The 26962-nt window shown below is 43.9% G+C and overlaps 1 protein-coding gene across 1 annotated transcript in view; it reads left to right on the forward strand.

Annotated features, from left to right (window-relative positions):
• Positions 1-19285, forward strand: part of LOC120031485 (protein argonaute-3-like) — a 40147-nt gene extending 20862 nt beyond the window's left edge. The window contains exons 10-19 of the mRNA XM_038977262.1: positions 414-536; positions 5608-5741; positions 6291-6475; positions 9485-9644; positions 10318-10408; positions 10812-11006; positions 11430-11564; positions 12401-12502; positions 12858-13057; positions 17116-19285. Coding sequence (XP_038833190.1) covers positions 414-536; positions 5608-5741; positions 6291-6475; positions 9485-9644; positions 10318-10408; positions 10812-11006; positions 11430-11564; positions 12401-12502; positions 12858-13057; positions 17116-17224 — 1434 coding nt within the window. The 3' untranslated portion in view covers positions 17225-19285. The remainder of the gene's footprint in view (positions 1-413; positions 537-5607; positions 5742-6290; positions 6476-9484; positions 9645-10317; positions 10409-10811; positions 11007-11429; positions 11565-12400; positions 12503-12857; positions 13058-17115) is intronic.
• The last annotated feature ends 7677 nt before the right edge of the window (positions 19286-26962 follow it).

The following is a 26962-nucleotide window of genomic DNA, read 5'->3' on the forward strand; positions in this document are numbered from 1 at the left end:
AGCACTAACTGAAGTTTATTTAGTTCTTTATCCATGTAGCCGGAAAGTAGAGCATTGCAGTAGTCTAATCTAGAAGTGACAAAAGCATGGATGAATTTTTCTGCATCATGTTTGGACAAAGTTTCAGATTTTTGCAATGTTACATAGATGGAAAAAAGCTGTCCTTGAAACAGTCTTGATATGTTCGTCAAAAGAGAGATCAGGGTCCAGAGTAACGCCGAGGTCCTTCACAGTTTTATTTGAGACGACTGTACAACCATCAAGATTGTCAGATTCAACAGAAGATATCTTTGTTTCTTGGGACCTAGAACAAGCATCTCTGTTTTGTCCGAGTCTTCTGGATACCAACTTACCTCACCACCCTAAACACCCCTTTCTCGCCCTCTCTCTGTCTCTGTGTGTGACCCCTGCAGGTGCGCAGTGCCAACTACGAGTCTGACCCCTTTGTGCAGGAGTTCCAGTTCAAGGTGCGCGACGAGATGGCCCAAGTGACGGGGCGTGTGCTGCCTGCCCCCATGCTGCAATACGGCGGCAGGGTGAGCACAGAGCACTTTATGGTACCCTTCCTTTAAATCACGCTCCATACTCTGTTTGTTTGACACGCTACCTACCCTTGCTATATGAGGGAACTAACCCCCTTGCTTTGGTTTGATTTGATCTGTTTGTCTTTTCTCTCTGTGAATCATCCAGGAGTAGGTGTGCTGATCTAGGATCTGGTCCACCTCTTATTCATAGTGATTTCAAAGACAAAATTGATCCTAGGTCGGCACAGCTACTCGAAGACACTTTGAGTACAGGCCTGTCTGTGTGGATTAATATAAGCTCGTAGTCTTTGCTCAATGCTAACACGGCTACATAATTTTTCATTACTGCTTTTTTTTTGAGAATGCATAGTACAGATCGTGATGACACTATGCTATGACTCAATTAAGCTTCCTTTTGTGGTGTTTATGCTTTTTCCCCCCTTTTTTTAGCTCACTCACTTTGGTTTGCAATTTCACTTTTTGCGATTTGTGAGAGTAGATGTCACGTTAGCGGGATTTTACTGGAAACAGTCAAATCAAATTTAAGCCTTAATCCCAGACCCAGTTTTGCATTCAAACATTTAAAGTGATTAGGACTGCCCAAGGAGAACTAAAAAAAATCTGTTTTTCTGGACATTGGACGAGGTCAGCCTTCTGGGTTAATTTTGTTAAGACACTGCAGGACCTGGCTTTTTTTCATCTTTCTACCGTGTCTAAGTTACTACACCATGTACGTAAACAGCATTTTTGGTGCATATTTTCAAATGAAATGTTATCAAATTTTGATTTTAACTATGAACAATTTTGTGAAAGCTAAATTTGGAGAATGCAGATTCTGAAGCTGAGAAATGAGTTGGCGTGTGGGAAGAGTCTGACTTTCAGGAAATAAATGGCCATTAAAGCAAAGTACAATGAATTTAGCTTACCAATCGCAAAATACCTCTTGAGACCAAATCACAATCTCTTCAAATGAAGTTACTACATATACCGTGCCTTTGGAAAGTATTCAGACCCCTTGACTTTTCCCACATTTTGTTACAGCCTTATTCTAAAATGAGGAAAAAACACAAATTTAATCCAATCTACATACACACCCCATAGTGACAAAAGGAAAAACAGGTTATTTGAATTTTTTGCAAATGTATATATTTTTAAATTACATTTACATAAGTATTCAGACCCTTTTAAGTACTTTGTTGATGCACCTTTGGCAGTTATTACAGCCTTGAGTCTTCTTGGGTATGACGCTACACGCTTGGCACACCTGTATTTGGGGAGTTTCTTTCATTCTTCTCTACAGATCCTCTCAAGCTCTGTCAGGTTGGATGGGGAGCGTTGCTGCACAGCTGTTTTCAGGTCTCGCCAGAGAAGTTCGATCGGGTTCAAGTCCGGGCTCTGGCTTGGACACTCAAGGATATTCAGAGGCTTGTCCCGAAGCCACTCCTGCATGGACTTGGCTGTGTGCTTAGGGTCGTTGTCCTGTTGGAAGGTGAACCTTCGCCCCCAGTCTGAGGTCTTGATCGCTCTGGAACAGGTTTTCATCAAGGATCTCTCTGTACTTTGCTCCGTTCATTTGTCTTGATCCTGACTAGTCTCCCAGTCCCTGCAGCTGAAAAACATCCCCACAGCATGATGCTGACACCACCATCCTTCACCGTACGGATAGTGCCAGGCTTCCTCCAGACGTGACGCTTGGCATTCTGGCCAAAGAGTTCAATCTTGGTTTCATCAGACCAGAGAATATTGTTTCTCATGGTCAGAGTCTTTAGGTGCCTTTTGGCAAACTCCAAGCGGGCTGTCATGTGCTTTTTACTGAGGAGTGGCTTCCGTCTGGCCACTACCATAAAGGCCTGCTTGGTGGAGTGCTGCAGAAATGGTTGTCCTTCTGGAAGTTTCTCCCATCTCCACAGAGGAACTCTGGAGCTCTGTCAGTGACCATCAGGTTCTTTGTCACCTCCCTGACCAAGGCCCTTCTCCCCCGATTGCTCAGTTTGGCCTGGCGGCCAGCTTTAGGAAGAGTCTTGGTGGTTCCAAACTTCTTCCATTTAAGAATGATGGAGGCCACTGTGTTCTTGGGGATCTTCAATGCTGCAGGAATAGTTTGGTACCCTTCCCCAGATTTGTACTTCGACACAATCGTTTCTCTACGGACAATTCCTTCGACCTCATGGCTTGGTTTTTGCTCTGACATGCACTGTCAACTGTGGGACCTTAAATAGACGTGTGTGTGCGTGCCATTCCAAATTATTTCCAATCAATTGAATTTACCACAGGTGGACTCCAATCAAGTTGTAGGAACAGCTCAAGGATGATCAATGGAAACAGGATGCACCTGAAATCAATTTTGAGTCTCATAGCAAAGGGGCTGAATACTTATGCAAACATTTCTAAACCCGTTTTCGTTTTGTCATTATTGTGTCGATTGCTGAGGATTTTTTTTTTATGTTGTCAATTTTAGAACAAGGCTATAATGTAACAAAGTGGAAAGGTCAAGGGGTCTGAATACTTTCCAAAGGCTCTGTAGTCCCGTTTGTAATGGCCTTTTTAAATGTGAGCTTTGAAATTATGTATTTATGTCCATTTTTTTGAATGTGGTTAATATTCATGACATTTTGATGGTAGTATGATAAACAAACAAAATATATATTTACATAGTTTGACATTTTTGTTTACTTTTTGAAAGTACTAATATTAAATACCAAAAAGTAGATGCAAAAATGTCATTTCAGCCTCTGTTGCCTCACCTTGAAGGGTTAATGTAAAGGTTAAGGGCAATACAATTTTGACAGTTTCAGTGTTGAAATGCTCAAATTTGACCTTTTTATAAGCTGTTTTGAAAAAGATTTTTTTTTTTTTTTTACAACACTGCACCTGTGTCTTTCAGTCTATACATGTTAGGCCTAAATACGGTGGCAAGAAAAAGTATGGAAACCCCTTGGAGTTACCTGGATTTCTGCATAAAGTGGTAATAAAATGTGATTTGATCTCAATTTAAATTACAACAATAGACAAACAGTCTGCTTAAACTAATAAAACAAACAATTATATGTTAATGTTTTTATTGAACACACCGTGTAAACATTCACAGTGTAGGGTGGGAAAAGTATGTAACTGGTTGACCCTCCTTTGGCAGCAATAACCTCAGCCAAATGTTTTCTGTAGTTGGGGAACAGACCTGTACAACGGTCAGGAGGAATTTTGGCCCATTCCTCTTTACAAAACTGTTCAGCAATATTCTTGGGATGTCTGGTGTGAACTGCTCTCTTGAGGTCATGCCACAGCATCTCGATCGGGTTGAGGTCAGGACTGACTGGGCCACTCCAGAAGGCATATTTTCTTCTGTTGAAGCCATTCTGTTAATTTACTTCTGTGTTTTGGGTCGTTGTCCTGTTGCGCTTCAATTGGCGAACAGATGGCCTTACATTCTCCTGCAAAATGTCTTGATAAACTTGGGAATACATTTTTCCGTCTGCAATAGCAAGCCTTACAGGCTCTGAGGCAGAAAATCAGCTCCAAACCATGATGCTCCCTCCACCATAGTTTAAGGTTGTTTTAAAAAAAAATATATACTATTATTATTATTAATATTGTTATTATTTTTTAACTAGGCAAGTCAGTTAAGAACAAATTCTTATTTTCAATGACGGCCCAGGAACAGTGGGTTAACTGCCTTGTTCAGGGGCAGAACGACAGATTTTTACCTTCTCAAGTCGGGGATTCGATCTTGCAACCTTTCGGTTACAAGTCCAACCACTAGGCTACCTGCCGCCCCAAGATGTTGATGTGCTGTGCCTTTTTTTTTCTCCACACATAGTGTTGTGTGTTCCTTCTAAACACCTGAATTTTAGTTTAATATGTCCACAGAATATTTTGCCAGAAGCGCTGTGGAACATCCAGATGCTCTTTTGCGAACTTCAGACGTGCAGCAAAACTTCAGACGTGTTGTTTTTTTGACAGCAGTGGCTTCTTCCGTGGTGTCCTCCCATGAACACCGTTCTTGTTTAGTGTTTTACGTATTGTGGACTCGTCAACAGAGATGTTAGCAGTTTCCAGAGATTTCTGTCAGTCTTTAGCTGACACTCTAGGATTCTTCTTAACCTCATTGCAAGAGCAAGGTGCAGAATGCTAAGTCATCTTTGCAGGACGGCCACTCCTAGGGAGAGTAGCAACAGTGCTGAACTTTTTCCATTTATAGACAATTTGTCTTACCGTGGACTGATGAACTTCAAGGCTTTGGGAGATACTTTTGTAACCTTTCCAGCTTTATGCAAGTCAACAATTCTTAATCTTAGGTCTTCTGAGATATCTCTTGTTTGAGGCATAGTTCACATCAGGAAATGCTTCTTGTGAATAGCAAACTCAAATTTTGTGAGGTGTTTTATTTATTTATTATTATTAAAAAGTTTAGTTAGCTGACTCCTGACACCAATTATCATTTGGAAAAGTCATTAGCGTAGGGGTTCACATACTTTTCCCAACCTAAACTACGAATGTTTAAATTATGTATTCAATATAGACAAGAAAAATACAATCATTTGTGGTAATTAGTTTAAGCACACTGTTTGTCAATTGTTGTGATGAAGATCAGATCAAATTTTATGACTAATTTATGCAGAAATCCAGGTAATTCCAAAGGGTTCACATACTTTTTCGTGTGTGTTTTGCTTTAAATGTATCCAATAAGTGTTGGTGTCTACACACAATTATTTTCTGTGTAATTTCTACATGTGTGCCTGCATGACTTTCTGAAGTGTCTTGACTGTTGAATCTGTACAGCATGTCCTACTCCATTGGGTGTATGTGATTACTGTGCACTGTTTTTCTATCCTCGTGGGGACCTGAAATCCTCAAATGTCTCCAAGGATTGTAATATATGGAAAATGATCCCTCTGAGAACGAAGGCTATTTTAAACTTGGAGGTTAGGTTTAGGCTTACAATTAAGGTTAGGTGTTAAGGTTGGAGTAAGGGTTAGGGATTTTCTTTTTAATGGTAATACATTTTAGGTACCCACAAGGATAGAAAAACAAGTGTGTGTGTGTGTACACCACGCAGCAGATCAACCGTACTACACTGTGGTTTCAGAACCGGACGGTGGCCACCCCAAGTCACGGGGTGTGGGACATGAGGGGCAAACAGTTCCACACGGGAGTGGAGATCAAGATGTGGGCCATCGCATGTTTCGCCACACAGAGGCAGTGTCGCGAGGAGATCCTCAAGTAAGAACCAACCAGTCTTATCTGTTTCACCCACTTACTATGTGTACAACTGGGTTATGCTCGTTAGGGTACACCGTGGCAACATTTTCAATGGAAAACGAAAATGAGCATTTCTTATTGGTCCAGGTAGTCCTGCCCTGTTTCAGTACATTTTCTTCCATTTGGTGCCTAATAAACATACCCCCCTCCTATTCATGAAGCAGCTTCTCACATAGCCACAGGGATATATGGAAAGGAATCCCTCCCTGTGTTGTTGGAGATGGCCTTCCAGATAAGAACGTGATCCTTGTGTAATTAGTTTGTCCTCTACGCCTCTGATACAACCTTAGAATTTACACAGCGACTCTCAAGGATTACATTACTAAACCATTCCCTAACCAACCAGATTATATTTGGTCTTTACAACCCTTCCTTTTTCCCTCCTCCCCCTCCCTCATTTCTCCATTACTGTCTTTCCCTCCCTCATTCATCTTTCCCTCCCTAATTCCTCCATCACTCTCTTCTGCATCCCTCTATCTTCCTCCATCCATTACCTACCTCCTTCTATAGGGGTTTCACAGACCAGCTGCGTAAGATCTCCAAGGATGCTGGGATGCCCATCCAGGGCCAGCCGTGTTTCTGTAAATACGCCCAGGGAGCCGACAGTGTGGAGCCTATGTTCAGGCACCTGAAGAACACCTACTCTGGACTGCAGCTCATCATCGTCATCCTGCCTGGAAAGACCCCAGTCTACGGTAGGCGGCACCCATAGACATACACTACCGTTCAAAAGTTTGGGGTCACTTAGCAAAGTCCTTGTTTTTGAAAGAAAGAAAGAAAAGCACAGAATAGAAAGAGGAGTGGGAGGCCCCAGTGCACAACTGAGCAAGAGGACAAGTACATTAGTGTCTAGTTTTAGAAACAGACGCCTCACAAGTCTTCAACTGGCAGCTTCATTAAACAGTACCCGCAAAACACCAGTCTCAACGTCAACAGTGAAGAGGTGACTCTGGGATGCTGGGCTTCTAGGCAGAGTTGCAAAGAAAAAGCCATATCTCAGACTGGCCAATAAATAGAAAAGATAGGCAAAATAACACAGACACTGGACAGAGGAACTCTGCCTCTTCACTGTTAACGTTGAGACTGGTGTTTTGCGGGTACTGTTTAATGAAGCTGCCAGTTGAGAACTTGTGATGCATTTGTTTCTCAAACTAGACACTAATGTACTTGTCCTCTTGCTCAGTTGTGCACCGGGGCCTCCCACTCCTCTTTCTATTCTGGTTAGAGCCAGTTTGCGCTGCTCTGTGAAGGGAGTAGTACACAGCGTTGTACGAGATCTTAAGTTTCTTGGCAATTTCTCGCATGGAATAGCCTTCATTTCTCAGAACAAGAATAGACTGACGAGTTTCATAAGAAAGGTCTTTGTTTCTGGCCATTTTGAGCCTGTAATCGAACCCAGAAATGCTGATGTTCCAGATACTCAACTAGTCTAAAGAAGGCCAGTTGTATTGCTTCTTTAATCAGCACAACAGTGTTCAGCTGTGCTAACATAATTGCAAAAGGGTTTTCTAATGCTCAATTACCCTTTTTTTAAATGATAAACTTGGATTAGCTAACACAACGTGCCATTGGAACACAGGAGTGATGGTTGCTGATCATGGTACTCTGTACACCTATGTAGATATTCCATAAAATCTGCCGTTTCCAGCTACAATAGTCATTTACAACATTAACACTGTATTTCTGATCAATTTGATGTTATTTTAATGGACCAAAAATTTGCGTTTCTTTCAAAAACAAGGACATTTCTAAGTGACCCCAAACTTTTGAACGGTAGTGTACAGTCGAAGTCGGAAGTTTACATACACCTTAGCCAAATACATTTAAACTCAGTTTTTCACAATTCCTGGCATTTAATCCTAGCAAAAATTCCCTGTCTTAGGTTAGTTAGGATCACCACTTTATTTTAAGAATGTGAAATGTCAGAATAATAGTAGAGAGAATGATTTATTTCAGCTTTATTTATTTCATCACATTCCCAGTGGGTCATAAGTTTACATACACTCAATTAGTATTTGGTAACATTGACTTTAAATTGTTTAACTTGAGTCAAACATTTCAGGTAGCCTTCCACAAGCTTCCCACAATAAGTTGGGTGAATTTTGGCCCATTCCTCCTGATAGAGCTGGTGTAACTGAGTCAGGTTTGTAGGCCTTCTTGCTCGCACACACTTTTTCAGTTCTGCCAACAAATATTCTATACGATTGAGGTCAGGGCTTTGTGATGGCCACTCCAATACCTTGACTTTGTTGTCCCTGCATTTTGCCACAACTTTGGAAGTATGCTTGGGGTCATTATCCATTTGGAAGACCCATTTGCGACCAAACTTTAACTTCCTGACTGATGTCTTGAGATGTTGCTTCAAAATATCCACATAATTTTCCATCCTCATGATGCCATCTATTTTGTGAAGTGCACCAGTCCCTCCTGCAGCAAAGCACCCCCACAACATGATGCTGCCACCTGTGTGCTTCACGGTTGGGATGGTGTTCTTTGGCTTGCAAGCCTCCCCCTTTTTCCTCCAAACATAACGATGGTCATTATGGCCAAACAGTTGTTTTTTTGTTTCATCAGACCATAGGATAGTTCTCCAAAAAGTATAATCTTTGTCCCCATGTGCAGTTGCAAACCGTAGTCTGGCTTTTTTTGGCGGTTTTGGAGCAATGGCTTCTTCCTTGCTGAGTGGCCTTTCAGGTTATGTCGATATAGGACTCTTTTTACTGTGGATATAGATACTTTTGTATCTGTTTCCTCCAGCATCTTCACAAGGTCCTTTGCTGCTGTTCTGGGATTGATTTGCACTTTTCGCACCAAATTATGTTCATCTCTAGGAGACAGAACGCGTCTCCTTCCTGAGCGGTATGACGGCTGCGTGGTCCCATGGTGTTTATACTTGCGTACTATTGTTTGTACAGATGAACGTGGTACCTTCAGGCGTTTGGAAATTGCTCCCAGGGATGAACCAGACTTGTGGAGGTCTACAATTCTTTTCTGAGGTCTTGGCTGATTTCTTTTGGTTTTCCATTGATGTCAAGCAAAGAGGCACTGAGTTTGAAGGTAGGCCTTGAAATATATCCAGAAGTACACCTCCAATTGACTCAAATGATGTCAATTCGCCTATCAGAAGCTTCTAAAGCCATTACATTATTTTCTGGAATTTTCCAAGCTGTTTAAAGGCACAGTCAACTTAGTGTATGTAAACTTCTGACCCACTGGAATTGTGATACAGTGAAATAATCTGTCTGTAAACAATTGTTGGAAAAATTATTTGTGTCATGCACAAAGTAGATGTCCTAACTGACTTGCCAAAACTATAGTTTGTTAAGAAGACAATTGTGGAGTGGTTGAAAAATGAGTTATGACTCCAACCTAAGTGTATGTAAACTTCTGACTTCAACTGTACATATTCACATGATGTTCATTGGAATCACCTTATCCGTGCTGATTCACGGTCTAACATTTTCTGTATCTATATAATACTTCTACCAAAGCATTTGCTATTCTTTGAAACTCTTGTGTTGCTGAAGCAGCTTTGATAAGGGATGCGTGCTGTTGTGTGTTAATAACAGATAGTGTACATCTGTCTGGTATCTATCAATACTTTCCCTTTAAAGCATAGGTGGTACTGTAATCTTTACTTCCCTAATCTGACTGTTAATTGCACAGAGATTGATTGATCACTTCCTGTTACTGGTCCTGTGTAGCGGAGGTGAAGAGGGTGGGAGACACTCTCCTAGGAATGGCCACTCAGTGTGTCCAGGTGAAGAACGTGGTGAAGACGTCCCCCCAGACCCTCTCCAACCTCTGCCTCAAGATCAACGTCAAGCTGGGGGGAATCAACAATATCCTGGTGCCCCACCAACGGTACGTGGCCACTGTGGCTGGAGGATAGAAGGACTGTGGAATGACCAAACAAATATTTTTATTCAGCTAAAGCAAGCACATTTTCTTTTGGAAATGTATGTACCTTTTTTAATTTAGTCATATTTATCTTCCTTTAGAAGTGTGCAAAATCAGCTTGAAGTAGCTAGAAAACAAGTTTTGTCGCCACATAATCCAAAAGGGAGGCTACAGCTAATATTTTTTCCTAAAATTACTGTTTGCAATTCACAAATAAAACATTTTATTCACATGATTCGATCACTGCGATTAAACCGAATCCCAACTACTATAATCACGTAGTGAATCGTTTGTTTTGTCAAAGAATCATTCATATGAATCAAATTAATTGTTCAAATGTATTTATTTTTTGAGACCTGTGAAGCGGGGCATCCGTTTAAACAGTAAATTCACTTTTTTAGGCCTTAGCCCTTACTACAATAGTCAATATCTGATTTCAAATACTGTGTGTATTGGTCTTGAGAATGTTTCTTTTATTTGTACACAAATTCCATCAATTTCAATCTCCCAATCAAGTGTCTTTCAATTTATGATTGACATAAATGTACATATTGTGTGAAATCTAAACCCTTAATCATATTAGAGGCCCTTTGTTTGAACTCTGTCCTCATTTGTCCTTCTCTCTTCCTCCACCCAGACCCTCAGTATTCCAGCAGCCTATCATCTTCCTGGGGGCGGACGTTACACACCCCCCTGCTGGAGACGGGAAGAAGCCCTCCATTGCTGCAGTGAGTTCACTTAACTCCTATTGGCCTATACCAGGAGTCTCAAACTCATTTTGCCCAGGGGCCACATTTATATATTGTTTTACTATTACAACCATGGTCCACATTTACTAAGACAACCGGCAGGCTGCATTAAATAGGCTCGCGGGCCTCATCTGGCATGAGGACTACATGTTTGAGACTTCTGTGGCCTGGTCTATACTGTATCGCCACTGCATTCAAGTTCATAATGTTTGTGCAGAGCTAATCAATTTGTGCAGCGCTGGTTTGTTTCTCACACACACACACACTCTCTCACCCTGTTTCTCTCTATACATTTCTCTATCTCCCAACCTGTTTCTCTCTATTACGTCTCTCTCTCTCTCCCCCACCCTGTTTCTCTCTATACATCTCTCTCTTTCTCCAGGTGGTAGGCAGTATGGACGCCCACCCCAGCAGGTACTGTGCCACAGTCAGGGTCCAGAGGCCCAGGCAGGAGGTGATCCAGGATCTGGCCTCTATGGTCCGAGAGCTGCTGATCCAGTTCTACAAGTCAACCCGCTACAAGCCCACCAGGATCATCTTCTACAGGGACGGAGTGTCAGAGGGCCAGTTCAGACAGGTGAGTAAAGACCGAGTGACTATCCTGGGGACAAAAAAAATGTAAGTCTCTCTCCACCTCCAGAACTTCAGAAACCAGAGGGTCAAAGGTTGCATGTCAAATGTTGTCCTAACTTTAACAGCTTATTTAAAGAGGGACATCTACCTATCTGTGTAAGTAAACCATTGATGCACATCATGAAGATCCACTAAGAGGACATTAGAATAACATGCATGGGCTGTGACCTGTATGTAAGTGTAAACACTTATTTACCTGCCCCTTAGTCAGATGGTGGTTAAAGGGTGCAATGTTGAGGCCTATATCATCCGCCTCAACAGGTGCGAACTAGGAAAAACTTGCCCATAACGGAGATGGAGGACATTCAAAGTCATATCGTCAATAATTAATGTTTTTAACCCCGTTTTATCCCTCTGCCCACCCCAGGTGTTGTACTACGAGCTGCTGGCCATCCGCGAGGCCTGCATTGGCTTAGAGAAGGAGTACCAGCCCGGCATCACCTACATCGTGGTCCAGAAACGCCACCACACCCGCCTCTTCTGTGCCGACCGCAACGAAAGGGTGAGTGGGCCCACTTTTCCTTCCGGCCACCCTCCCAGCTACCTTAGAGTCATTCTGAGAATACCCATGCCTGAGTCACACTATGGGGCCAAATCACACCCAAACTGTGCTGACTCTTACATTTTCTTCTAACATCGTTCCAACAGCTTTAGTAGATGCGTAACCAGGCCAGCTCACTACAGTTTGACTCAACTCTGTTTGGCACAGCAGTGTGATAAGCCCTTTATAGATTAGGGGGGGAACTGTGTGTTACAGAGTTGGTCCGTGGTCTTTATTTACCGCTCTAAATGGTTGTCCTAATTATCCAATTAGACTGTTGTCAATGGGCCTGCTCTCCTCACCCCTGGTAATTATATTCCATTATAGCATTAGGCCTGATGTGAATTGACGGACCTGGAGTGCCACTCAAGGCCTGGGAGAGCAGGGCTTTTGGAGTTATCACCTTGTTTACAAGTGAAGTGAACTTTGACGGACAGGGAGAAATCAATTTAGTCATTATTCTGGTCATTTGTAGACTACATCATTCAGAGCTGTGGAGATAAGGCGGCGCACAATTGGCCCAGCGTCGTTAGGGTTTGGTCGGGGTGGGCCGTCATTGTAAATAAGAATTTGTTCTGAACCGACTTGCCTAGTTAAATAAAGGTAAATATCAAAAATAAACACTACACCTCCCTCCGTTCGTTCACTTTCTTACGTCATTAAATGAGTCCAAGGGGAAAGTTCAATGAATGGATGTGTGTGTCTGGTGTTGAAGTAGAACAGGACAGATGGAAGGATGTTTTTAACATTGGCAGTTATTAATAATAACCCCAACTCGACATCTTCTCTTCGTTCAGGTTGGACGTAGTGGAAACATTCCTGCTGGCACCACGGTGGACACGGACATCACGCACCCCTACGAGTTTGACTTTTACCTCTGCAGTCACGCTGGAATACAGGTACTGCAGCATTCATCTGTTCATCTAGCCTGCTGCCTCACTGCACCTTACTCTCAGGAAATGATGTCATGAAGTCTCAGGAAATACGCTGTCTTTTTAGAATTTAAACACACTTTTTTCACACTGCGTGTTTTGGTTTTTGGAAGGTAAACAGTTCTTTACTGAAGCTAAACTACCAAATACTCTTTGGTTTTGAAGTTGAAAAAAATTTGACTCAATTTGCAAAGGGGCCTATACCTCATTCTAAAACCCAATTGTCATTGTCTTTCTACATAACTTTTTATACCACAGCTCCATTAAATCCCCAAATAGAGCTTGTGTAGTATGTGTAACGTCTGCCGTCTGCTTTCCCCAGGGGACCAGTCGGCCCTCCCACTACCACGTCCTGTGGGACGACAACTGCTTCACGGCCGATGAGTTCCAGCTGCTCACCTACCAGCTGTGCCACACCTACGTGCGCTGTACCCGCTCCGTCTCCATCCCCGCGCCAGCCTACTACGCCCACCTGGTGGCCTTCCGTGCCCGCTACCATCTGGTGGACAAGGAGCACGACAGGTGATTGGCAGGGATGGGGCTGGGTGTTACTCTATCACTGCACAAAACAATCTGGGCTAGTTTAGTCTTTCTGCATGCTTCGCCTCTGTTGTGCTCAACATAACGTTTCATATTTCCTATCTATTTTGGGTGAAATGTACAGTACTGCAATACTGTTTATTTTTTATTTTTCTACTGCCCCAAAGCAGCACTAGATAGTATACTGCCCCAAAATCAAATTGTATTCGTCACATGCGCCGAATACAACAGGTAGACCTTACAGTGAAATGCTTACTTACAAGCCCTTAACCAGCAATGCCGTTTAAAAAAAATAGAGTTAAGGGAAAAAAGTAACAAGTAGTTAAAGAGCAGCAGTAAAATAATAATAGCGAGACTATATAAAGAAGGTACCGGTACAGAGTCAATGTGCGGGGGCACCGGTTAATTGAGGTAATATGTACATGTAGGTAGAGTTATTAAACTGACTATGCATAGATATTAACAGAGTAGCTGTGGTGTAAAAGGGGGGGGGGGGGGAGGGCAGCAATGGAAATATTCTGTGTAGCCATTTGATTAGATGTTCAGGAGTCTTATGGCTTGTGGGTAGAAGCTGTTTAGAAGCCTCTTGGATCTAGACTTGGCGCTCAGGTACTGCTTGACGTGCGGTAGCAGAGAGAACAGTCTGACTAGGGTGGCTGGAGTCTTCCTGGATGGCAGGAAGCTTGGCCCCAGTTATATACTGGGCTGTACGCACTACCCTCTGTAGTGCCTTGCGATCGGAGGCCGAGCAGGTACCATACCAGGCAGGATGCTCTCGATGGTGCAGCTGTAGAACCTTTTGAGGATCTGAGGACCCAGGCCAAATCTTTTCAGTCTCCTGAGGGGTAATAGGTTCTGTCGTGCCCTCTTCACGACTGTCTTGGTGTGCTTGAACCATGTTAGTTTGTTGGTGATGTGGACACCAAGGAACTTGACGCTCTCAACCTGCTCCACTACAGCCCCGTCGATGAGAATAGGGGCATGCTCGGTCCTCCTTTTCCTGTAGTCCATAATCGTCTCCTTTGTCTTGATCACATTGAGGGAGAGATTGTTGTCCTGGCACCACACGGCCAGGTCTCTGACCTCCTCCCTATAGGCTGTCTCGTCGTTGTCGTTGATCAGGTCTACCACTGTTGTGATCGGCAAACTTAATGATGGTGTTGGAGTCGTGCCTGGCTGTGCAATCATGAGTGAACAGGGAGTACAGGAGGGGACTGAGCACGCACCCCTGAGGGTCCCCTGTGTTGAGGATCAGCGTGGTGGATGTGTTGTGACCTACCCTTACCACCTGGGGGTGGCCCGTCAGGATGTCCAGGATCCAGTTGCAGAGGGAGGTGTTTAGTCCCAGGTTCCTTAGCTTATTGATGAGCTTTGAGGGCACTATGGTGTTGATCTCTGAGCTGTAGTCAATGCATAGCATTCTCACATAGGTGTTCCTTTTGTCCAGGTGGGAAAGGGCAGTGTGGAGTGTAATAGAGGTTGCATCTGTGGATCTGTTAGGGCGGTATGCAAATTGGAGTGAGTCTAGGGTTTCTGGGATAATGGTGTTGATGTGAACCATGATCAGCCTTTCAAAGCACTTCATGGCTATAGACGTGAGTGCAATCGGACAGTAGTCATTTAGGCAGGTTACCTTAGTGTTCTTGGGCACAGGGACTATGGTGGTCTGCTTAAAACATGTTGGTATTACAGACTCGGACAGGGAGAGGTTGAAAATGTCCGTGAAGACACTTGCCAGTGGGTCAGCGCATGCTCGCAGTACACGTCCTGGTAATCCGTCTGGCCCTGTGGCCTTGTGAATGTTGACCTGTTTAAAGGTCTTACATTGGCTGCGGAGAGCGTGATCACACAGTCGTCCAGAACAGCTGGTGCTCTCATGCATGTTTTAGTGTTACTTGCCTCAAAGCGAGCGTAGAAGTGGTTCAGCTCTTCTGTAGGCTTGTGTCACTGGGCAGCTCTCGGTTGTGCTTCCCTTTTGTAGTCTGTAATGGTTTGCAAGCCCTGCCACATCCGTTGAGCGTCGGAGCCGGTGTAGTAGGATTCGATCTTAGTCCTGTATTGATACTTTGATGGTTCGTTGGAGGACATCGTGGGATTTCTTATAAGCTTCCGGGTTAGAGTCCCTCTCCTTGAAAGCAGCAGCTCTAGCCTTTAGCTCGGTGTGGATGTTGCCTGTAATCCATGGCTTCTGGTTGGGGTATGTACGTACGGTCACTGTGGGGACGACGTCATCGATGCACTTATTGATGAAGCCAATGACTGATGTGGTGTACTCCTCAATGCCATATGAAGAATCCCGGAACAAATTCCAGTCTGTGCTAGCAAAACAGTTCTGTAGCTTAGCATCTGCTTCATCTGATCACTTTTTTTTTATTGACTGAGTCACTGGTGCTTCCTGCTTTAATTTTAGCTTGTAAGCAGGAATCAGGAGGATAGAATTATGGTCATATTTGCCAAATGGAGGGCGAGGGAGAGCTTTGTACATGTCTCTGTATGTGGAGTAAAGGTGGTCTAGAATTTTTCTCCCTCGGGTCTACATTAAACATGCTGATAGAAATTTGGTAAAACGGTTTTAAGTTTTCCTGCAATAAAGTCCCCGGCCACTAGGAGCGCCACTAGGTAGTATACTGCCCCCCCCCAAGCAGCGCTAGGTAGTATACTGCCCCCCCAAGCAGTGCTAGGTAGTATGCTGCCCCCCCCCCAAGCAGTGCTAGGTAGTATGCTGCCCCCACCAAGCAGTGCTAGGTAGTATGCTGCCCCCACCAAGCAGTGCTAGGTAGTATGCTGCCCCCACCAAGCAGTGCTAGGTAGTATGCTGCCCCCACCAAGCAGTGCTAGGTAGTATGCTGCCCCCACCAAGCAGTGCTAGGTAGTATGCTGCCCCCCCCCCCCCCCAAAGCAGCGCTAGGTAGTATACTGCCCCCCCAAAGCAGCGCTAGGTAGTATGCTGCCCCCACAAAGCAGCGCTAGGTAGTATGCTGCCCCCCCCAAAGCAGCGCTAGGTAGTATACTGCCACCCCAAAGCAGCGCTAGGTAGTATACTGCCCCCCCAAAGCAGCGCTAGGTAGTATACTGCCCCCCCAAAGCAGCGCTCGGTAGTATACTGCCCCCCCAAAGCACCGCTAGGTAGTATACTTCCCCCCCCAAAGCAGCGCTAGGTAGTATACTGCCCCCCCCAAGCAGCGCTAGGTAGTATGCTGCCCCCCCCAAGCAGCGCTAGGTAGTATGCTGCCCCCCCCAAGCAGTGCTAGGTAGTATGCTGCCCCCACAAAGCAGCGCTAGGTAGTATGCTGCCCCCCCCAAAGCAGCGCTAGGTAGTATACTGCCACCCCAAAGCAGCGCTAGGTAGTATACTGCCACCCCAAAGCAGCGCTAGGTAGTATACTGCCCCCCCAAAGCAGCGCTAGGTAGTATACTGCCCCCCCAAGCAGCGCTAGGTAGTATACTGCCCCCCCCCCCCCCCCCCAAGCAGCGCTAGGTAGTATGCTGCCCCCCCCAAGCAGCGCTAGGTAGTATGCTGCCCCCCCCAAGCAGCGCTAGGTAGTATGCTGCCCCCCCCAGGCAGCGCTAGGTAGTATGCTGCCCCCACCAAGCAGTGCTAGGTAGTATGCTGCCCCCACCAAGCAGCGCTAGGTAGTATACTGCCCCCCCCCCCCCCCAAAGCAGCGCTAGGTAGTATACTGACCCCCCAAAGCAGCGCTAGGTAGTATACTGACCCCCCAAAGCAGCGCTAGGTAGTATACTGACCCCCCAAAGCAGCGCTAGGTAGTATACTGCCCCCCCAAAGCAGCGCTAGGTAGTATACTGCCCCCCCAAGCAGCGCTAGGTAGTATACTGCCCCCCCCCCCCCCCCCCCCCAAAAGCAGCGCTAGGTAGTATACTGCCCCCCCAAAGCAGCGCTAGGTAGTATACTGCCCCAGAAAGCTAGCTTTCTACGTAATTTTTTTTAGCTTCAATGAAGTGTGTGTATGATAGTTGACCTGTCTTTCTGATCCATTCATGTATGTGTCTGTCCTGATGAATGTCTTCTCTTCTCCCAGTGCGGAGGGCAGCCATGTCTCTGGGCAGAGTAACGGTCGGGACCCCCAGGCTCTGGCCAAGGCGGTGCAGATTCACCACGACACGCTGAGGACCATGTACTTCGCCTGAGCACCACCCCACACCACCATCACCGCACTTAAAGCACACACACACACACAAACCCCGCCTGCCAGTCAAGGAGGGTTGCATCCCCCCACAACCAGTCAATCCGGACCTGACACTGTGTAGAGGGAAGAGGGGGGTGGGGGAAGCCCCCCGCAATGGACTGAGGATGCAGACAGACGCTGCTTTAAAACAAGAGAGGAAGAACTTGGCACTATTATGCAATATTAAACCAGCCAACTGCTTTTCCAGGGCACCCCAACTCCGCCCCCACCCTCCTCCAGTCCCTCCCTCCTTTTCTCCGGTCATGAAGGAGATCTGTTTAGATTCCGGATGTGTGTGGTCAACGTTGCAGAAATCGTTCCCTTTCGTCATCATGCCTTTTACGTCAGCTCAGTTTAACGGCAGCACTTCCTGCCCTTTTTCGTTTGTTAGTTCTGTTTTGACTTTTTCTTTATCAAAGGTTGAGGAGAGAAGAAGAAAAGGATCAGGAGTGTGAAGGGTGGATCTCTATCGGTGCAGACCCATCACGGCGCACAAGCTTGCCACTGGTATTTTCCTCTCCTTTCCTCTCCAGCTTTTCTTTTAGCCAATGGTGACTTATCAAAAGTGTGAGCGTGTCAATGGACACTGTGTACTAGGAGACGAACACAAGCTATTATTGTGAGCACAGTGCCACCTGGAGTCTGAACGGTGTAAATGCTCTCTTCAAAAGTCCCAACCTGTCTGGGGAATAAGCTATGATGCTAATCATATGATTTCCAACTCGTTATTGTTTGACTTGAACCAATAAGTGCTGTGCGTATACACTGGCACACATCGTAGAGGGTAATACAATGATATCACACCCTAGGTCAGTCCCCTATGACATAGGTCTAATGTGCTGTCACATCAACTAACTACTTTGCAATGTGACCCTGTTTTGAATTTTCTTTCCTGTACATCATGTGTTTTGATATTTAAGGTGCTTGTTTGTTTTTTTTACCATTCTTTCCAGTATTTATTAGTACGCTCAAGATATAGTAATTTAACATGAGACGAGCGTTTTTATTTCTGCATTCTTTCTATCTCATTGCTCTTTCGATCTATCCGCTCTCTTGGATTTTAATTTGTGGTGGGAGATCCTAAATTGAATGACAGATCATGTTGCTTTCCCCTGGTGCAATAATCTTTTAGATGAGGGAAGGAAGCTTCTTCTAGAAGATACGCTTTGAATATCTGGAAGTCTGTAGCGGTGAGTTACGAGAATGTAGCAGAACCCTGATCTCCTATGAGAACTCTGTTCACACAATTGGCACTTACCCGTTGCTCCTCTTTATGAAGGGGGGTAGAGGAGCTCAGAGGTCTAATGGTTATGCCAGTGAGTGTGTCATGGGTTAGAAATCAAGTGCCTGGTTTTGGAAATGAACAGTTAAATGGAAGTTGTATGGATGGATTATGACATGGACATCCTAGCCTTTAAAATGTATTCAAACAAGGAAGTTAAAGGGCAACGTTTAGCTGGGGAAAGTTGACTTTAAGCTACATTTTGCCTCTTTTTTTTTTGACAGACATTGCATCGCATTGAAATCCTCATGATAGAAAATATATATATTCTGTGTGTGTGTTAGTTTATCCTATTGTCTTTGCCTAATAGCAGCAGTATTTTAGCAGATCAAGTCGTGCTGCACTCTCTCTATCCTCATCAGACATGGATCTAGCTGCTATATCTACATGTACTCAAGGTGACTAAGAATCGAGGCATGTCTCAGTCATGAGCGGCAGGAGAGCTAAGCCGACATTTCATTTTTTCCCCGCCATATAACTGAGCATCCAAACCAATAGTAGCTAGCTGTCTTCTAGAGTCAACAATTCGATGAATCTTGGAAGTCGGAGAGACTGACTGAGTGAGTGACTTGTGTGGTCGCTGCTTAGCTCCTCTGCTCTGTGACGTGAGGCATGCCTAGTGGTGTTCAAGAGAAAGACAATAATCTGCACTAAAAGAAGTGTGTGTCAGACCGAACACATGCCTCTGGTGCTATGGGGGGGTGGCCTCCTTGCCGCACCCCTTTGAGAATTTGCAGTCTGAGTGGGCCCTTGGGGGGGGGGGGGGGGGGGGGTACAAATGTACCGTAGTAAACCTCCCAATGAGGTAAACGAGAGGGTCTGTTGTGGGGCACTGTAGGGATTCTCGTCCTAACTGTTAGTGGAAACGGTTGCCATTTGAGAATCTCTTGTTTTGACGTTACAATGATACAAGGACACAGTTCTCAAGGCAAGGACTGCCCCAATAGGTGTGGTCCAATGGTAGAATCCTGTGTCCCCCTGTAGTTGCGTTTGACTGCCTTCCCAACTCTAGCCTTCCCCTGGCTGGAAGCCAATGAGTTTGAGCCTTCATGATCTTCACTAGTGTCCAAAAAGCCTTTTTAAAAAGCCAGATTGGAAGATGTGTGTATGTACATTTCACATTTATTGTAATGCTCACACCACTTATTTTTGCTAACAAAAAAATCTAACATATGTAGTTATATAGTTATTCATCATAGTAAAAATATCATTAAAGGTAAACGGTAATAAAATATGTAAGAGTTGATAATGCAATAGACTGTTGACTCGTGTCCTGTGGCAATGTATAACATTAATTTGTTTATTTTGGCGTGCGTACGGTGGCGGTGAATGTATTTCGACATGTAACGTGTGTCTGGATTGTTAGACTGTTATGGATCGGGATGTGGTGGACTTGTCTCCTCTGAGTTCTAGAAGTAAGAGGTGCTTCTATTTCTGTCACTCTTGGCAGCTGTTGTCAGATCTTCCCTGTTGTCATAGAATCCAAATGGAATCATTAGACTTTTTTTAAGAGCATAATTGTTCTGATCCAGATCGTCTTTCTCAGGCGGGAGTTGACGCCTGTAGAGTAGGGGAGAGCGGGAGAAACCGGGGCTTGTCAAAGTGTTTGTAGACCCACTTTTAAAAAGATGTAGTTGATTTAAAGAATGAGATGCCTTGACTGGTCATACCTTGACTGGTCATCTTGAACGTTTAGTACCGATGTGGCCCGCAGTGTTTTAGGTTGAGCCTTGTGGGTTATGAGGCCCCTATAGAGCGAGACTTAGCCTGTAACTGTTGCTTTTCTCCATGCGCAACCAAGGGCACTTCTTGTGCTCAGAAATACAAAGCCTATAGGCCTCCAGTAAGTCTGCAATGTGACAGTCTATAATCTCATTTGTTTTTCCCACTTTCTCCTGACTTTTGCTTCCCGTTGCCAGAGGACTACATTCCATAGCCAGTAGATCTGCCATCGGATTCCCCTGAGAAGTGGAGAAAAGATGGAAGACTAGAGGACAGACAAAGTTAACTGTGTGTGTGTGTGTGTTGGTTAGTACAGAGTAGGGTATTGTAGTTAGATTGGTTTTTGTGCATGTGGCTGGTTCTGGTGTATGTGAAGTGAGAAGTAGGGCTAAGTGCCATTTGAGGGAGGTGGCGTGTATGGATCGGGACATTGTTTAGCAAGCGACAAGCGTAGCTCTCATCTAAGCTGACATTATGATGAACGTCAAGGACTATAGAACATTCAGATTTTCCTGGGCAAAAGAACACATGTTTACATATAGCATATGTGTTTGCCTAACATCCTTATAACATTACAACTCGCTACATCGTCATCCGTAACGTTTTTCAGATGTTCGTTTTGTTTTCATCAGTTTTTTTGCTTAGTTTATAGATATTTATGAGCAAGGCCTTTCTAGGTCCAAAACATCACCCCAGAGTTTGCTATACTCTATGGAAAAGTAGCTATATTTACAGTAGCTATATGTGTGTTCATTCCATTGCCTGTGACACACAGATATACTGGATTTTGTGTTGTATATTCTTTCTTTTCGGGGTGGAAGGTAAATCTATGACAGAGTGATGAAGTCCACAGAAAGTGCCTTTCTTTATGGTGGTGCTGTAAAACAAAAGTCAAACGGAAAATCAAAAAGACATTGATCTCATTTTTTAAGAAAAAAACCCACACCTGCGTTTTATGCACAGTGTACACACACACACACACACACACACCAAGATTGATACTGAGGACCCGCAGTCTGTTTGTTAAAGACATTAGAGTATATGATTGTGGTTGAGCGTTCACTTAGTGGTGCATTTTGAGTCTGGACCAATGGACTTGGTACAGTGGAACTTGCGTTGACAAGCGAGGTCACAGTTAAAACTGGGGTGTGTGTGTGACACAGCCTGGCCCACGAATGACAAACATAGCACAGCACTTTATAGACTGCCACTCTCTCTCGGACATGAAACCAACGGGTTTTCTGTCTCTGTTCCTCCTCCAATCCCCGCCTCCCAGATACAGTTTAGTATCGAATAATTGTTTATTATGTGAATGAGGAGATTTTCCTCCTCTGGGAAAGGGAATTGGACTACGACACCAAACAAAACGGTTGCTATCGCTACTAAGTGGTAATTCTTTTAAAAGCGTGCCTCCAGCTCATGTGACTTCGCTGATGATGGCTCTGTTTTGAGTCGGCCTGCATTTATATGGTTTCTCCTTAAGAATCTGAAACCACCAACGGTTTTTAAGTGTTCCAATGTAAGGCATCCATATTAGGAAGCAGGGCATCCATATTAGGAAGTCGGCAGTTGTCTGGCCCATGGCATTCTCTCATCCTAGTGCAATGCCTCGCCGTGTGTCTGTCTTGTCCTTACTGGAAGGATAGTGGGCCCACTTTCATTGGCGTTTTGGGGCAGTTCGGGTGTAGAATAAGACTCCGAGGGGGTCTGTATGAGTCATTTGGGGTACCCGTCAGTCCAGGGTGGTGATACCTTTACAAGAGATTTAAAAAAAAATATATATATATATATATATATATATATATATATATATATATATATGCGCCTCACTTACCTTGGTATGCTGCATATGTTATACTACATGAGAGGAAAAACTGCAAATATTGCTTTGGTTATTACAGTATAATGCTTGATTAATACCTGACTATGATATTCTTATAACTATTTTAGAGACAGAAGTATAACTGTAAGATATTCTTGTTTTAGTTTTTTTGTCTTAACACTTATCTGACTTGAGCCGAACGTTTTATGTTGTCGTCCTATTTAAATGTGTCGTTCTTTTTAATATGTATATGAAATGTATATTGCAAAATATTTTATGCTGTATTTATTGAGTGCATAAACGAGCGGCTAGCTAGAGTCTCATTGGCAGCATGGTGGAGGTGGAGCTAGGGGACGAGGCCTTAAACCCCCCCCCCTCCCTCTCCATGTTGAAGCCTTATCCTCCCCCAGACACGCAAGCACAGCAATGTGGTGGTGGGCGGACAGAGGGGCACAGTTGAGCAGGGGGACCTGTTTTTTAAATGAGGTATTAATTATGTAGACCCCTGCGTCTAGCTGTTTGGTTCCTCGTGAAGGGAAGAAGCCTTCTCATATGTCCTCTTACCACCACCTTGTACTCTCTCTTCCCTCTCTCCTCCCCGGTTCTCTCCTCCCATCTTGAAGAGGCCACCCCCACATGTTGCGTCTCATCTCCTGTAGGGTTGGGGAACCTTTACTGAACCACATGGACTGAGCTGAGCCTTGTTAAAAACCTCACATCCTCATCCAGAGCTGCTAATATGTTAGCCATGTAAACTCCCCTGGCCTGGTGAAGTACAGGTGGGTGAGAATAGAGGAGAAAAGGAGGGAATGATGGTGACTGTGCTAAGGCAGAGGATGTTAGGTGTGGCTTCTGTCCTTTCACTTTTCCCCCTTGTGCCAGAGACTTTTACACAGTAAGGAGTGGAGTGTAAAGTCTCGTTCCGCTCAAATACAAGCCTCCGCCTTAAGTGTGTTGTTACTTCGTTGTTGGGTTTTATTTACGACTACGGAATGCCTGAGTTGAGTACAAAAAAATGGCCTAACTCCAAAATGGCATCCTCGTGTTTCTTTTCAAACCACTAATAGTGCTACAGTAGTTGGTGAGCCCCAACGTACAAAAGTGTTTTGTTTCCTCACGTGTATGGATGTAAGAACAGGAGCCCGAGGGTTCTGTGTGCTGTACTTGTACCTGTATAACGAATCAAGGTGTTGTAATAATTAGTTGCTGTTCTGTTTGCCCACAGTGTCTGTTAGTTGTTCCCACCTCACTCTAGGGTCAGAGGTCAGAGGCATGGAGCTTGGAAGGGGTCGTCAACCCTGTTCAGAACGTTTAATAGGCTTTTCTACCTAATACCCACAGACAAATCCTTTGTTTAAGACATGTTGACTCCATTTAGCTATCTGATTGATGTGCAAGCAGATGCTGCTTGTTTTCAGTCCGTTCGCAGTCCATGTTAAGATTTTGAAATGACATTTGCTCGAGAGATTATCGGATGCTGTTTTCCCAATGTTACACTGGTTTGAAGACCGATCTCGTCAGTGGCCAAGAATGCTGGACTTTTAAAGAGTTTCCTATATGTTTCATCGGTATCTTGAGGTTATTTTTGTATTTGACGTGCGTCAGTTAGGATTGTGCGCTGTGATACCATTTTGAGTCCTGAGGCACCAGCTAAAATCAATGGGTGTTTGATGATACGAACAAGGTAGCCACATGAGTTCCATGCCTCGATCTCTCTCCCTTACTACTCTGTATGTTTCAAACTCTCTGTTGTACCAACAGGTCTTTTTATTTCAGTTTTAAATGTCTTATAATTTTTTCTTTTAGGACTTTAGTTTAGCTTTGCTACAATTTGAAGTGTATCTTTCACTAATACTTGTAATAAAAAGCTTTGCTTTAAAACCTTTCGCTTCATGATATTTGTTTCTAGACCACGCTGGCTGTAGCCACTAGTGAAGGTAGGTTCAGCACAGATGTACTGTTACTAAATGATTGACATGTCATTGCACTGTGTTCGAATTCTATTCTATTATTCTTCTGATTCTATGTTGTTGCACCAGACATTTGCCTGTACCCATTGTGGTATTTAGTCTTCATTTCAAGGAATGTAAAGAAGTAGTTTTGAGAAGTAGAAGTCGGAACATCTTTTTTGGTAAGTAACTCCTGTATAGTGTAGCAAAGGGAGTGTATATTACTGGAAACTTTCTAAGTTTACAAGTAAACTACGAGAATTTGGTAACTTTCAAGGAATATGGAATTTTATCAGATGACACCTAGTGGCAGTTTTGGGTACATCTGATTATCACAGGTGTCTAATCTCTGGCACTCTGGCCTTATCACATGTAAAATATATATATATTTTAAAATCTAATAAGATTGTAAAATAAAACCATTGAATGACAACGGTATACAACAGTAACCCTAATTATAAACCAACTTAGTGAATTAATGAGGGTTTCACAATGAGATCCTTTATATTTTTTTACACTATTTTTTTTACCTTGTCTATGTGTTATGAAAAATGTTTTGTGGCAGTATTTGGAAGAATTGCAGAGTTAATTGAAAATAATGGCATTGTGTACTAGTTGCTTTTTTTTCATTAATTTGTCAATTTTCTCATAAACCGTATGGTTTATCCACTAGAAACGGAAAAAAAAACGTCGACACCCCTTCTCATAAACCATATGGTTTATCCACTAGAAACAAAACAAAAACGTCGACACCCCTTCAAATTTGTGGATTTGGCTATTTGCCGACAGTTGTATAAAATCGAGCACACAGCCATGCAATCTCCATAGACAAACATTGGCATTAGAATGGCCTTACTGAAGAACTCAGTGGCTCAATGTGGCACAGTCATAGAATGCCACCTTTCCAACAGGTCCGTTCATCAAATATCTGCCCTGCTAGAGCTGCCCCGGTCACCTGTAAGTGTTGTTATTGTGAAGTGGAAATGTCTAGGAACAACAACGGCTCAGCCGCGAAGTGGTAAACCACACAAGCTCACAGAATGGGAGCTGCCCCTTGCCTGTCCTTGCTTGCAACACTCACTACCAAGATCCAAACTGCCTCTGAAAGCAACGTAAGCACAGGAACTGTTTGTAGGGAGCTTCATGAAATGGGTTTCCATGGCCGAGCAGCCGCACATAAGCCTAGATCACCATGCACAATGCCAAGCGTTGGCTGGAGTGGTGTAAAGCTCACCGCCATTGGACTCTGGAGTAGTGAAAATACATTCTCTGGAGTGAGGAATCACGCTTCACCATCTGGTAGTCCGACAAACAAATCTGGGTTTGGCGGATGCCTGGAGAACACTACCTGCCCAAATGCATAGTGCCAACTGTAAAGTTTGGTGGAGGAGGAATAATGCTCTGGGGCTGTTTTTCATGGTTTGGACAAGTCCCCTTAGTTGCAGTGAAGGGAAATCTTAATGCTACAGCATACAGTGACATTCTAGACGATTCTGTGCTTCCAACTTTGTGGCAACAGTTTGGGGGAAGCCCTTTCCTGTTTTAGCATGACAATTCCCCCGTGCACAAGGCGAGGTCCATACAGAAATGGCTTGTCGAGATCGGCGTGGAAGAACTTGACTGGCCTGCACAGAGCCCTGACCTAAACCCCATCGAACACCTTTGGGATGAATTGGAACGCTGACTGCGAGCCAGGCCGAATTGCCCAAAATCAGTGCCCAACCTCGCTAGTGCTCTTGTGGCTGAATGGAAGCAAGTCCCATCAGCATTGTTACATCTAGTGGAAAGCCTTCCCAGAAGAGTGGAGGCTGTTAAAGCAGCAAAGGGGGGACCAACTCCATATTCATGCCCATGATTTTGGAATAAGCTGTTTGACAAGCAGGTGTCCACATACAATTGGCCATGTAGTGTATATACATACTTACATACATTTTAAGTTATTCAAGTATAAATTACCATAGATTACCTGCTAATTACCTAAGATTACAGTAACTTTAGTAAATTACCAGTAGCTTTGCAACTATACTCATGTACAATGCATTATGATGCCGTTATAATGCATTGTAAGATTTGTCATAAGCATGTATGACTAGCCTACTTTGGAAATCTGAACCTGTCACCGTTTCAGGTTAAGAAGCACGAGAATGCAGAATACAATCTAGTCTACCAACTGAACTTTATTTCAAATTAAATGAATCATAAACTGGTCGTAATGAAAATGGAAAGTGTACCCGAGTGCACTGAACCAGTTCAACCCTCCTGGAAAATATGGGAAGGGTTGAATTGAAACTCCTAAAATCCCATTTATAGTCACATTTATCCATTACTAAGTCTATGGCGGAGTGAATCCTCAAGGAAACTCGTATCTCGCCGTGGAACAGTCAGTGCACAAAGATGGGGTTGTGACAGTGGGCCAACAACCTCACATAACTGTCTGGAATGTAAAGTAATCAGGAGATCACATAAACATGTAAACTACTGTCCAGAATTCAGTCCAGCTACTTCTGCAGGCGTGTAGTGCTCTGGTAGTGCCACGTAGCTACAGGGTCTCCGGTGTGCATGTTTAGGGCTTTTCCACCATAGCTAACTGTACCCCAGGTTTTTCACATTTCATGCTTCATTTGATAGACGGGTAGGTTTTCAGTTACATTTACGTGGCAGTCATGACTACTACCGTCCTTCCTATTCTGTGTCGACCCGTTCCTCCCATGGAAAAGATTAGAAAAGGTTTACTTTAAAGCATTATGTAACCTTTTCAATTGATCATGGCCAGGTTTCATACCCTACTATTTGACATATGATGATAAGAAAACAAATGTAGAAACATCGGGAAGTGCTATAACAGCCTGTGTGCCCATTCTGGTTGGGTCATAACACTAGCAAAAATGTCAATTTTAGTGGAAAGGAATTTCCCTTTGCTGATGG

This window comes from Salvelinus namaycush, chromosome 37 (genome assembly GCF_016432855.1).
Source record: "Salvelinus namaycush isolate Seneca chromosome 37, SaNama_1.0, whole genome shotgun sequence".
NCBI classification, from domain to species: Eukaryota; Metazoa; Chordata; class Actinopteri; order Salmoniformes; family Salmonidae; genus Salvelinus; species Salvelinus namaycush.